At 53.8% G+C, this 13,190-nt stretch overlaps 1 protein-coding gene across 9 annotated transcripts in view; it reads left to right on the top strand.

Moving 5' to 3' along the window:
- The window catches only part of Gsn (gelsolin), a 53,114-nt gene that overhangs the window by 17,192 nt on the left and 22,732 nt on the right, over window positions 1-13,190 (top strand). For 5 of the 9 annotated variants that reach the window (XM_004849459.4, XM_004849458.4, XM_087183280.1 and 2 more), the window contains 2 exons: window positions 11,374-11,578; window positions 12,118-12,272. In XM_004849459.4, the coding sequence (XP_004849516.1) occupies window positions 11,383-11,578; window positions 12,118-12,272 (351 nt within the window). In that variant the 5' untranslated portion in view covers window positions 11,374-11,382. Of the gene's footprint in view, window positions 1-9,412; window positions 9,572-9,596; window positions 9,887-9,934; window positions 10,006-11,373; window positions 11,579-12,117; window positions 12,273-13,190 lie in introns of those variants that run through there. The other 4 variants (XM_087183278.1, XM_087183279.1, XM_004849457.4 and 1 more) reach the window with 3 other exon arrangements.

Here is a 13,190-nt window from a genome sequence, read left to right as displayed (position 1 = left end):
CCTCCCCACCTCTTACCCCCTTGGGCCTATCCTCTTCCCCAGATCAGGGAAGCTTTGTTTGGGGATTGTTTTTCCTAAGAAGCTTCCTCTGTGGTGCCATGGGGTGACTCAGAGCCCTGAGTCACAGGAGGATGAGGACAGGGGACGCGTGGGAGGGAGGCGGAGGGAAAGGAGAGAAGGAAGAAGAAACACGGGCCTGGTTCTGGTCCTGGCTCTCCTACTGCTTGATCAACAAGGCCTGAGGAGTCCCCTCTCCTGCACAGCCTCAGTTTCCCCTGGCATGAAAGGAAGGTGGTGGGCTTGGCTGAGAGGTGGAGTCATGGCTGAGCCTCAGAATCATAGGTTCAGGAACCCCAGATGAACAGAGCCAGAGGCCAAGGGTGGGGTGTAGGAGCCTGTACTTTCCCGAGGCTCCCTGGGTGATTGTGCCGCACATCTGCTCTGCAGAGGTGTTTGGGAACCACCTTGTGGTGCTGGCGACCCCAGGCTACTCCCAGCTGGGCCTGCAGGTGGCGTGGTTGCCCACCAGAGCTGGCTTCTTTTGCTGACTGCTTTGGCAGAGCGGCACTTGGAAAGGAGAGGGGCTTTTAAAAAAAAAAACCAACATTATTAAAATATAACTACACTTGTTGAAGAAATTTACATATAATTTACATACAGATAATTCATTCATTTTCATGAGTGAAAAATCATCCAGTGATTTTTAGTAAACCTACACACTTATGCAGCCATCTTTAGAATCAAGTTTGAGAACATTTTTATCACCCCAGAAAGGTCCCTTGTGTTCTCCTCAGACACCTCATACCCAACCACTGATCTGCTGTTCTCTGCCCCTGTGAATGTCCAGAGCCCTGTTCCTCTCCCAGTTTCACCCTTTCCACCCTGTGACCTCCTGAAACCATTGCTCTGCCCTGAACTTTGGATTTCTCCTCACATGAGGTGAATATCACACCTTCCCTGCAGCTTGTCTGAATTTCACCAATTTGCAGTGTTTCATGTACCATAGGAGCTGGAGACAGGTCAGCCTGGTAATAGCACCCAGGACATTGGTAATGGTCCTTGCCAACAATTTAAAGCCCTCACTCTGTGCCAGGTATTGGGCTGAGCATCTTCACTCCATCATCTATTTTAATCCTCATGACTGCCCTCTTAGGTGATGTTAATATCATTTCCATTTTATAGCTAAAGAACTGAGGCTCTGAGAAGAGAAGTAACTTTTGCAAAGTCCCATAGGCGATAATGGGGCTGGGTCTGTCCCATTGACTGCCCTTCTTAACCATTAGACTGAGTTGTCTACCCTGCTCCCCTCTAGATGTGAATCATGGAGAGAGGGACACAGTTTGTAGGTCCAGGACAAGGTTTATGGCATGTACTTCTGGGGGACAGGACCTGGTCCCGTGGATGTGGGGTTGGAAGGCTGGCACGAAGTAGAGTAGATCATACAGCACATGTGACGTGGTGCATAAAGCATGATCCAGGACACAAGTGACATGGGACATGGTTACAGCACAGACACATAGAACAGTGTATGGCAGGGCCTGGTGTGTGGTGTATGTGAGTTGGGTGTGGTGCCATGTAGGTGATCCAGGAGCATGGGAGTGGAGATGCAGCAACTGGTTCCTGGGCCACAGTGGGAAGCTTTCTCATTTGCATTTCTCCTTGTTCGTGCCTGGGGCTCCAGGAGGCAGCAACAGGAGCCAATCTCCTCACAGAGGCCTGCCTGTTTTTCCCCTCCTCCTCCCTGTCTCTTTGGATGCCAAAGAGTGGGAGTGTCCCAGAGGAGTGGTGGGGCCTGGAGTACCCCCCACCGCCCCACTAGCTCAGACGGGATCAAGGCGCAGGGCCAAGTGCACAGTGTGCCTGCCGGGGCCCCAGATCCCCTCTCTCAGAGCCAGCCAGCATTGGCTGGGGCTAGAGCTTGGTAATTTTCCTCTCCTCTGACCTCCTTCCTCCTTTGCTCCTCCCTGTCTGCAGCTGGCTCGAGTATGTCTGCATTCCAGCTTAGGCGAGAATGAGGGCTGGCCCCGTGATGGAGGCTGGGGAAGCAGATTGCAAACAGCTGCTGCTGAACTGGTGGCGTGGAGGGGAAGTTCGGGAGACCCTGGATTGCGGCTGACATGTCCTGAGCCCTCCCGGCACCTGGAACTCATTACTTTATTTTGTCTCATCTGCACAAGGGCCCCAGGAACCTGATGGGAAGGAAGACTGAGGCACAGAGAGCCAAAGAGCTTGCTCAAGGCCCCACAGAAGGGTGGAGCCCAGGGTAGCCTCCAGGTGTCCTCCAGGTGTCCGGGAGGCAGGAAGTCGAGGTCATATACAGGCGAGGTTAGATGGCACAGAGGCCGTTGTTGGGGGCCAGTGGGCAATGAAGATTGATGGGTGTATGGGCCCCAGATCATAGAGGGCTGGGTTCTGGAGAGTCCCAGCTTCTTTCTGTTTGCACTGGGGCTCTGGAGCAGGAGGAGATAATGCAATCCCTGTGGATTATGGGCTGAGTGGAGAGGGAGCTTCCAGCAATGAAGATGCTGGGCTGGAGACTCCAGGGAGAGATGGGGACATTGGGCCAGGACAGTGGCTGGCATGTGGGCTTGGGGTAGGTGAGGTAGGGAGGGTGAGGTTGAGTATCTTGGCTCAGGTTTTTATGTACTGTACTGGGGGTTTGCCCAGAGGGGATCTAGAAGCCCCCAGAGGGTCAGGGACCTGTGGGATGGTGCCTGGATGCAGGTGCAGCCCGAGAGCACCTATGGAGAGAAGGTGGAACCCGCTCCGGAGCCCTCCTTCCTGCCAGGTGCTGTGTTTTATGTGCCTGCTCTTGGGTTACTCTTCCTGCTGGTTATGATCACCCTCTGTGTGGGGAGAGGAAGGAGGAGAGTCCAGTGCTGTAGCTTAATCTACTGGAATTAAAAGGATTAGTAGCAGCGAAAATATCTTTGCCCTAGTCCCCTGCCGGTAGGGATTTAGGCTCTTGTCAGATTCATTCCTGAGCATGGCTTGGTAGTTTCTTTGTTAGAAAGTCATTCACCCTCCACTCTGTTGGTCATCTGTGGTATCTCCACCTCACTGAGACTTGTCCCGGGCTCCTCAATTCTGCTATCTCTCTGTTTCTCTGCACCTGGCCCCTTCTGTCTTTTCTGAGAGCTCTGCCTGCAGGCTGCAAGCCAACATCTATGTGGACCATGGGCTTGTGCTTCCCACCAGCATCCAGCATGGAGGGAATTTGGGCTGGAGTTGGCTGGTGAGGCTTGGGGACCGAGAAGGGCTTCATTTGGAGCCTGCAGCAGGAGGACATGGCTCTCTCCTTCCAGACAATGATTGGCTTGGAGAGCTTCCACCATCCCTGGTGGATCCTGGTGAAGACTGAACTTGGTCTCCACACAGGCAGGAGGTGCCTTGGCCAGATGAGCAAACACTGTTTGCTGTTTCCTTCAGCATCCTTGAGTCCCAAGCCCACAGGATCCTTGGCATTGGCTGGTCCCCTTGTCACCTGGGTCCTCTTGGCTGGCTCACCACTGGGTAGCCCATTATCTCTCAGGAAGAGAGAGAAAGCCAGCATTTTTTCCAATGTTTATTGCGATAAAACACACATGACATTAAATGTAATCGTCTTAGCTATTTTTAAGCATACAGTTCCGTGCTATTAAAGACATTTATAATGGTGTGTAACCATCACCACCATACATCTCCAGAACACTTCATCTTGCTGAAATGAAACTCTATCCCCTTTAAACAGTGACCCTCCATGCCTCCTTCCCCATCCCCTAGCCACCATCATTTTATTTGCTGGGTCTGTGATTCTGACTACTCTGTACTTCATCTAAATGGAAGCACTTACATTTGTCTTTTCCTAACTGCCTTATTCCCTTTAGTATAATGTCCTCAGGGCCCATCCACATGTCAGAATCTCCTTCCATTTAGGGTTGAGTAATATCTTATTGTACGGATATGCATTTTGCTTACTCATTCCATCAGTGAACACTTGGGTCACCTCTGCATTCTAGTTATTGTGAATGATGCTGTTGTGAACCTTGCTTTTGGAAACCAGTATCGTTGAACATCTGTTTTACCAAAGGCATTATCCTAGGATTTTTCATGTTTATTTATTCCTGTTGAATCATCTCAGCTAGCATTTTCACCCTTATTTCATGGATAAGGAAACTGAGTCTCAGAGAGCTGGAAACTCACCCATGCGCCCCATCTAACAGTCATAGAAACTTTTCTCTCCACACGCTCACTGTGTACCAGGCCCGTGCTAAGCCCCAGGCCTGTGGTAAGCCCCAAATGTTTTTCATCTTATTAAATTCTTGCAACACCCCTAGAAAGAAGGTGTTAGAATCTCTGTTTATAGATGAGAAAATCAAGGCTCATAGAACCGCAGTGACTTGCTCAAAGCCACTCCATTGGTAAGTGGTAGATCAAGGTAGATCAGGGACCTACACCCAGAGTTTTCTGGTAATACCTTGTTCCACAATCCTACAAGTGAGGCTACTTGCTTTGTTTTCCTCCCCCCTTTCCTTCCTCCATGGAGCTGCCATGTGGGTGGCTTCTCCTTCTGGCTCTGGCTGGGGCATCTTAGCAGCAGATTTGCAGACAGAGGGTATCCCAGTGCCCAAAGACTTCTGCTGGTTCTGCAGCCACAATGTCTGCAGCTGGGCCTCTTTCTCGTCCTGCTAATTTGTCTTGGTGCCTGGGCTCCCCTGGGGTGGGGGGGGCCCTGGACACAGTTGTTTGCAGCTATTTGCTGCCTCCCAGGGCCCGCTCCTCCCCAGGGAAGGGAGACTGGCTGCTGCAGCGGTCCTGGCAGCCGGGACCCTGGGCTCATACCCATGGCCAAGTCTTGCCACTTCCAGGGCACAGGGTCAGGAAGTGGTGGGGCCAGGCCCACTCCAGATGTCCTGCCCTGGCTCTTAGCACTAGGTGGGGTTGGATCCGGAAGCTGGGCAAGGGCCAGTGGCTTCAGTCCCTGGGATAGTTGGCCTCCTGGAGGTGGCTTCAGCCAAGCCCCACTGGCCATCTTCCCAGTAGCTGTCCACACCCAGGAGGAACCTGGCCAAGGCAGAGGCCCAAGTGATCCTGACGATAAAGACCCAGCCTCAGCTCTGGCTTGCTTGTCAAGAGACCTGAGTTCCAGATCTCTGCCAGGCACTTGTGTTGAGACACTGCCCTCTTGTTCTCAGTGTCATCATCTAGAAAGAGAGGAGGGACTAATGACCATCACTACTAATAAGCCCTGCTCTGTCCAGTATACCCCAGCAGGCTTCTTCCGATTCCCCAAATAGCCCTGCAGCTGGGCATCATTGTTCCTATCTACAAATGAGTGACCTGAGCCTCAGAGAGGGAAGAAACTTGCTCCAGGTCACACAGCCCACTGTGCTCTCAAGTCTGTATGTTACCTTTCTCCAGCACCTCCATTCAGGATGCATGTGCTGAGCACAGGCCTCTGGGCAAAGAAAGCAGGCTGTCCAGGCAGATGGGTGCTCACTTCTGGGGAGCTTCTCCATGTGTCAGTACCATTGTTCCCATTTCGATGCCTGGGCTGCAGGAGGCGAGTGTGCTGGATTTTACAACTTGCACCTCGTAAGTCTGCGGGCCTCATTGAGGCCTTGTCCAGTTTCGCTGGGTCTCATAACTGTTTCCTCTGTTTCCTGGCCATTGTCCAGAAGGCATGCACTCCCAGGAGGACTGGAGAGCAGCAGTGAGCCCAAAGCAAATAAGCTCTGAGAGAGAGAGAGAGAGAGAGAGAGAGAGAGAGAGAGCGCTTCCCACAAAGGGCTGGTTGCTGGGAAAGCAAGAATGGCAATGTTCTGAGTGAGAGAGAACAGGGTGGTGTCTACACGGCCCAGCCAAGGCCTTTTGTGCATTGTGGCTGGAGGCAGAGGGCGAGGTCACCTCCTCGGGTATCTGGTAGCCGCCCCGGGAGGCCCACACCAATTCAGACAGCAGCCTGAAGTTGAGGCAGGAGATGACCCAGGGCTGGTCGTGGGGGTCCTGGCTTCAACCCCAGGAGAAGGAGGGCTGCACCAGAGGGACCTGGGGTGTACTGCTCCATCCTGTGGCAGACACTGAGAAGCTGCCTGCTGTGTACATGGCATTGGGCAGGACCCAGGAGCAGCCAAGGTCAGAGGTCAAAGATCAGAGGTGCAGTCCCTGAGGGAGCTGGTAGAGATGGGCCACCACCAAGTCAAAGAAACTGTGCCAGACCCGAGTGCCATGTGGCACCAAGTAGAGGTGGCCTTGCCCCGGGGATGCTCCTAGGATGTGCCTTTGTCCTAGGCAATGGTGCCAGTGTCTGGAGGGCTTTCCTGGTGGCTCTCCTGCCCCATTCTGGGAGGTGTGCTGGAGCCAGCCACCCCAGACTCCTGGCTGCCAGCATACCTGGGCTGCACTGGTTTAGAACCTGCAATCCTTTCTCTGCCTGGGGATCTGCTGCTCCCTGCCTGGTCCAGGCGGTGCCAAGCCTCCTTTATCTCCCTGTTCACAGCCTGGGCTCTGGAACCAGCCAGATGTGTATTTGAATCTCAGCAACTCCTCCTTCTAGCTGAGTGATCCTGAGCAACAACTGTCCCTCCCTGAGTCTCAGTTTCCCTGGCTGGGTCCAGATGTGAGGTGACTTCTGCTGTCAGTGACTGTAGTGCCTCTTTCCTCAAGTCAGGGGCCCTGGAGTATCTGATTCAGAAGGATCTGAAGAGGGGGCCTGGCCCAGTGGCTCCATTTTGCATATGGGAATGCTGAGGCTCAGAGACACATATGTTCTGGGTGTGACTGAACAGGGGATTGCTAGGACTAGAAATAAGGCTTAGAGCCAGAGCATTGCGACCTACCCTGACTTGCATATGGAGATCCAAAAGCCCAGACAGGGACAGTGAATTGCCCGTCCCCCAGGAAGTCAGTGGCAGGGGCAGCCCTAACACTGGGGTCTTTCTCTTACACCCAAACTCCCCTGCTTCCCTGAACTCATGCATCCTCTTCCAGGCAGGAAGCAGGCAGGGAAGACAGTGTTGCCCCTCACAGTCTCTACTTGCTGATGCCCTGTAGCAAGGGTCAAGAGGCTCTGGGGTTCCAGAAGGCAGGAGCCGGGACCCCAGCTCCACAGCTCCACGCAGGCAAAGCTGCAAGGCCTCTGTGATCATTAACTGGAGACCAGTGACCCTGGGCTGGTGGTCCCTGGGCCCAAGCCAAGCCACGGTAGCTGTCAATTACCAACAGGGCATGCAGGGGCGGTGCTGCTGGGGCTGGGGGTGGGGCTGCTCAGCTGGACACTGAAGATTCCTGGGGGTTTCTCAGGGGGCTGGAAGGACAAGGAACATCCCACTTTGTACTCATTTGGATTTTTCAAATTGCCTAATCAGCAGCTATCTCTTTAGGTAAATTTAAAAAGGTATTTTTTTCTGGCTTAAAAACAAAACTATATTGGATATAAATTTGTAAAGGTTCAAACCCTAGAGCAATGCTTTTAAAATTTTTCTGTCAAGTATCTTGGTCTATAATTTACACATCATAACAATTCATACACATAGAGTGCTATGATTTTTGGTGGATTTAATTGGTTATTTATTCATGACCATAGTCCAGTGTTGGAATATTTTCACCACCCTGAAAAGTTCCCTTCCACCAACTGCAGCAATCTGGCCACTTCCCCTACTCTCAGGTCTGAGAGTAAAATTTCCTGCATCTCCTACCAGCAAGTTGCCTTAACAGTTTGGCATTTACTGACTTCTTAAGGGTGTATGTAAAAGATAAAATAAAAAACCCACCCTTATAAAAAGCCTGAGAGGAGCCACACTATATTCATTGTCCCATAATTTTCTTTTTGCACCTGGAGATCTCTCTGTACTTACTGAGTGCCTACTATGTACCAGGCACACTCGGATCTAGCTTATTTATTTTTTGACAGCTGCATAGTGGTCCATTGTATGGCAGCTCTGTAATTTATTTAGCTAAGACATTTGGGTCCTTTCCAGTTTTCTTCAAACAATGCTCTAGTGAACACCCTTGCACATATATTTCGATGCTCCTCTGTAAATTATTCTGTAGGAAATGTTTCGTTGTGTGTTTTGAATTTGGATGATAAAATTACTACCCAGAGAGGTGAAACGGTTTGTGCTTCCATCAAGACTGTCTGAGCACCGGGCTTTTCATCGTTCCCCAAATGTCCATGAAAGAGGGGACGACTCTGAATTAGGGTCAGGGCAGCCTGCTACAGGCTCTGGAGTCTGGCAGGTGGACTCACCTGCTGCCACTGGATAAAGTCCAGACTTCCGTGTGGCACACAGGCTCTGGGCACCTGCCCCTTCTTGCTCTTGTGTATCAGACTTGTTATTCCCTGGACACGGCTCCTGTTTGCCTGCCCTTTGCTGATATGGCTGCCTCTTGGGATGACTTTTGTTCTCAGTCTCCATCTTCCCTGACCTTCAAGGCCCAGGGCCCCTCCTCCCTGAGGCCTCCCCATAACCCCTTCAGGCTTCCCTGTGTTCCCTGTGTGTGTTCCCTTACTCTGATCTGACCCCAGTCCCCCATAAGTGGGAGGAAGTGGTGGCTGCAGAGGGCTAGCTTCAGCCTGACTTGATAAGTAGCCTCCTGGAGCTGGGATGGGTGACCAGGCTGCGGGGAGGGGGGAGGGGACGCTCCCATATACCCAGCTGGAGGCTGACTGAATCCCCAGCAACTGCCAAGCCCATGTAGTAGGTGAGGAGACTGAGGCATTGGAAAAAGAAAAAACCTTCAAGTATAGAACCTAGGTCTCTGCCTTCCCAGGGATGAGCCCAGAAATGGGAGAAGAGTCCTACCCTGTCTTCCCCAGGAGGGCTGGATAGGGCTTGTCTCGGAACGCTACAGGCTTCGTAAAGCAACAGGGCTTGTTATTTAGGGAGGCGAGGGCATGGACAGAAGTGCTGCCCCTGGGGAGAGGTAAATGGAGTCAAGAGGGGTCAGCATTGCACAACTATGTGACTTTAGATTTTGATCAAAATAAAACTTTTAAAACACAAAAATGGCGAAGGAAGGAAGGAGGGAAGGAAGGAAGGAAGGAAGGAAGGAAGGAAGGAAGGAAGGAAGGAAGATAAGCCAGTTGGAGTCAAGTTGAACCAGCAAGTCCAGGAGTTCAGAGTCCTGCCCGGCCCCTCTGAGTCTTGCTTGCTTGGCCTGCCCCTGGTGGATGGCCATGCTGGGGGTGGGCTGCCTGTGCTTCTGCCAAGATCCAGAGCGGCTGGAGTTCAGATCCTGACAGTACCATTTATTATCTGTATGCAAATGGCTTAGCCACTCAGCACTCAGTTGTGCCCTCTGTAAGATGAGCTGGCCACAATACCCACTCTGAAGAGGATGTTCAGATGTATTTGCAAGTGTCAAATTTCACAAAATGTTCCATGTTATTTTTTATGGAAACGTTGGCAGCAGGAAGTAGAGGGAGCTGGGTGGGTCACACAGGACCAGACTGAGCTAGGCTCCCCGCAGTCCTTTCCTGCGTCCATTTAGCTGGCACTGCGTTAGCACCTGCTGTATGCCAGGCCCCTGCTGGGTCCCTGCCTGGGAGCTGGGGTTCAAGGTGTGACCGCGCCCAGTCGGATCAGTCCCGGTGGGAACCAGATGTCTCCCAGATCCGGGGCAGATCCCCGCCTGTGGCGGGGTCCAGCCATGCCCTGCGCCCTCCCTGCGGGGCGGTCCGGGCTCTGGCGGGATGGGCGGGCGGTTACTTAAGGTCGGCGACCTGGCGGAGGCCGCAGACCGGGTCCTCCGTCCCTTCGCCGCTATGGTCCCGGCGCTGCTCTGCGCGCTGCTCCTGGCCCTGAGTGCGCTGTCGCCCGCCTGCGCGGCCACCGCGTCGCGAGGGGCGACCCAGGCAGGGGCCGCCCAGGGGCGGGCGCCCCAGGTGCGGGTGCCCCAGGCGCGGGTGAGTGCGGGGGAGCCCGGGCCCCCCGGAGTAATTCTCTATTGTAAGTTCTTGCAGATACAGCGCTAGGAAAAGGGGAGTAATTCAGGTCTAGAATGGAAAAACTGTTTTGTTGCTTTGTAAGTATCTCTCGCTGCTCCGGGCTCTGTGGCGGTGCGGGCGGGAGCCAGGCCCTGGCTGGCTGATTCCCTCCCTACAGGCTAACTTCACCTGGGCCGCACTTCGCCTCCTTCTGATTTCTTGTGGATCTCTGCAGCCTTATTTCTCCTTTTCCTTGTCGACTTTCTACTCCCATCTGTCTGACTTCCCTCCTGCCTTTCTGATTTCTTCGTCCATCTCAGATTTCTCCTGCTCTGCGGTCTCTCTCCTCTTTCTTGTGCATCTCACCTCTGTTTGTAGCCTATACCGTCATTTATTGTCCCGTCTCTATCTGGTTTCTTTTCCTCTCTTCCTGTTCAACCCTTTGTGTTATTCCTCCCTTTGCGCTCTGCCTGAGCTCTTCTCTCCACTCCTCCTGTCTGATTTTTCTTTAGTCCCACCCCATGTCCCCTCTGGCCTGACGTGACCTGTGCCTGCTGACTTCTGCAATGGCCCCAGCCTAAACTAACTCCTGCAGTCTCCAGCCCCAGTGCATGTGTGACAGCCTCTCCCCAGCCCTTGACCACCTCCCTCCTCAGACCCCTGCAGACCCAAGCTGCTCTCCTCTCCATCCTCTCTGCCTTTTCCAAGAAATGCAATTTGTGGGTGGGGTGCTGGGGGGCAGGAGGGAGGCGGCAGACAGCGCAGGAGGCCACTTGCGCCCAGCAGTCCTGTCCCTTCTCGGGGGTATAATGGAGTGTGGGTGGGGCATGAGCAAGCTTCCCACTTCCAAAGAGCAAAATCCAACAGGCTTTATGACCTTAGCCCGCTCCCCTCTCCTCTCTGGGCCTTAATTTTCCTCTCTGCCGAGGGGGGGGGGCTTGGTTAATGAGTCCCCAAGGGCCTTTTAGTTTTAATAGGCATGGAAAGGGGCAGGCAGGGCCCCTGGGGACTCTTAGATTCATCACTGTCATCAGAAGGGTTCGCAGTGTGTGCTCTTGGAGCCTGGTACAGTTCCTCCATGCTGCTTCCTGGCTGGGGGTCCCTGGCAGAGTCACTTCGCCTCTCTGCACTACTGCTGTCAAGCCAATTGGCAACAAAAGTGGAAGGGAGAAGGGAGGTAGAGCCTACTGCCTTCCCCCACCCTCGACACCCAAAAAAGCAGATGAAGTTACTGAGCTGGAAGGGATGCTGGCCAAGGCACTGGATTTGGGGCACAAACTCTTGCCGTATTTGCTAGCTCTAGAAAGGGGCGGGCTCACCTCGGCCATGGCCACAGAGAGCAGGAAGCTCAAGTGAGGCGCTCTTGGTGCTGGAACCGCCCTCCCTCATGCCCGGGCACCCTCGTGCCTGGACGCTCCCTGCTAAATCTGCAGCCCCCACTCAGGCCCGGCCCTGTCTTCCCCCAGCCCAGCAGCATGGTGGTGGAACACCCCGAGTTCCTCAAGGCAGGGAAGCAGCCTGGACTGCAGATCTGGCGCGTGGAGAAGTTCGACCTGGTACCCGTGCCGCCCAACCTCTATGGGGACTTCTTCACAGGCGACGCCTATGTCATCTTGAAGACGGTGCAGCTGCGGAATGGGAATCTGCAGTACGACCTCCACTACTGGCTGGGTGAGTGCCCCTGCTGTCCCTGCCTTTGACCCGTGCTCCCCAGGATGTGCCAGGAAGCTACCTGATTACTGAGCACTAAGTATGTGCCAGGCCCTTCACTGATGGCTGCAACAACCCCAGACTCTAGAGCCAGCCTGGCTCAGTTCAGGCCCCAGCTCTGCCTCTGACCCGGGGTCCACCCTTTGGCAATTCACTGCTTTCCCTGTGGAGGAGACGTGATGATAGAGCCGTACTGCCTCACATAAGAGTAAAACAAGTTCCTGTGGGTGACTTAGGTATCCCGGCCCCTCCACAGCTTCCTTGGCTCAGCTCCCTGGTTTGCTCCTCATGGTCAGGAGCCTGGAGTCTAACATAGCTCTGCAGTGGTATGGGTCCTGCACCCCCATTATACAGATGGGTTAATGGAGGCTCACAGAAGGCAGGGGCTGGCCCAGCATCTATGACCAGGCCTGCACAGTTCTAGGGGCTCCAGACTTCTCCTGCCCAGGGCTGGAGCCGCCCTTCAGAAGCCAGACTCATGCTGCTCTGATGTCTCCTAGGCAAGGAGTGCAGCCAGGATGAGAGCGGAGCAGCCGCCATCTTCACCGTACAGCTGGATGACTACCTGGACGGCAGGGCCGTGCAGCACCGTGAGGCCCAGGGCTTCGAGTCGCCCACCTTCCTCGGCTACTTTAAGCCTGGCCTGAAGTACAAGGTGGGTTAGGTTTCTCCTTGCTTGGTGGCTGGAATAGATAGACAGTGGCAGGGCCACTCAGGTCTGCTTGTCCTTCACCTTACGGGCAGTGGCAGACAGGCCAGAGGCCAGGCTCAGGAGCCAACCACCTTGGGTTTGAATCCTGGGCCTTTTCTACCTGTGTGACCTTGGATAAGTCACACTACCTCTCTGGTTCCTTGTCTCAAAATGTCGCAAATTTTCCATATCTTCATAGAGTTGTCTTCCTAGTCCAGCAGTGAAGAGCCTTGGGGGGAAGCCCAGCCTTTCTCGTAGCCCTGGAGGCCTTGGGCTTAGTCCTCTTCCTGCACCCCATAATTCTGAAGGCCTTGCCTGTGAAGGGCCCCTTGTTAGGTATTGAGAGGGCACTCGGTGTCACGTCCCTCTTTCTGATCACTGGAGTTTCCCTTGAACTTGAACTCTTCTTTAAGCCTGAGCCCAAGTGGAAGAGCTCTTTCCCTGAGCTCCCAGCCGGGGGTGCTGAGCAAAGCTGAGCTTGGAGGCCCAGGAGGCTGTGCCCAACTATGCTGTGTGACCCCAGCAAGCCACGTGACCTCCAGAGCCTCCCTTTCCTCTCTGGTTAGAGGAGAGCCAATTGTTCCTGCCCTACAGGGCTGGAGAGGATCTGGTGCAGGGGTGGCTGGGAAATGCCTCGCGTGGGGCTCGGGTCCTTGGAAGGGCTGGAGAAAGCTGTAGACGTACAGAGCTGGAGTTCTCTTTGGCTTGGAAAGGGAGGAGATCACAAAGTTTGTTAATCAGATAGGCCTTCATACAAGAGTCCAGACCTCTCATTTTATGCCAGTTGCAGGGCACTGAGGTACAGAGAGCGTAAGCACCTGACCCAAGGTCACACAGTGAGTTGCCACCGGAGCTAGAACTAGAAACCAAGGCCTCCTGACT

This window comes from Heterocephalus glaber, unplaced genomic scaffold, assembly GCF_053883595.1.
Source record: "Heterocephalus glaber isolate CG9 unplaced genomic scaffold, H.glaber_assembly_v1.0 deba00001479, whole genome shotgun sequence".
Classification (NCBI taxonomy): domain Eukaryota; kingdom Metazoa; phylum Chordata; class Mammalia; order Rodentia; family Bathyergidae; genus Heterocephalus; species Heterocephalus glaber.
Note: the sequence above shows the minus strand (reverse complement) of the source record. Positions and strands in the feature narration are given on the sequence as shown.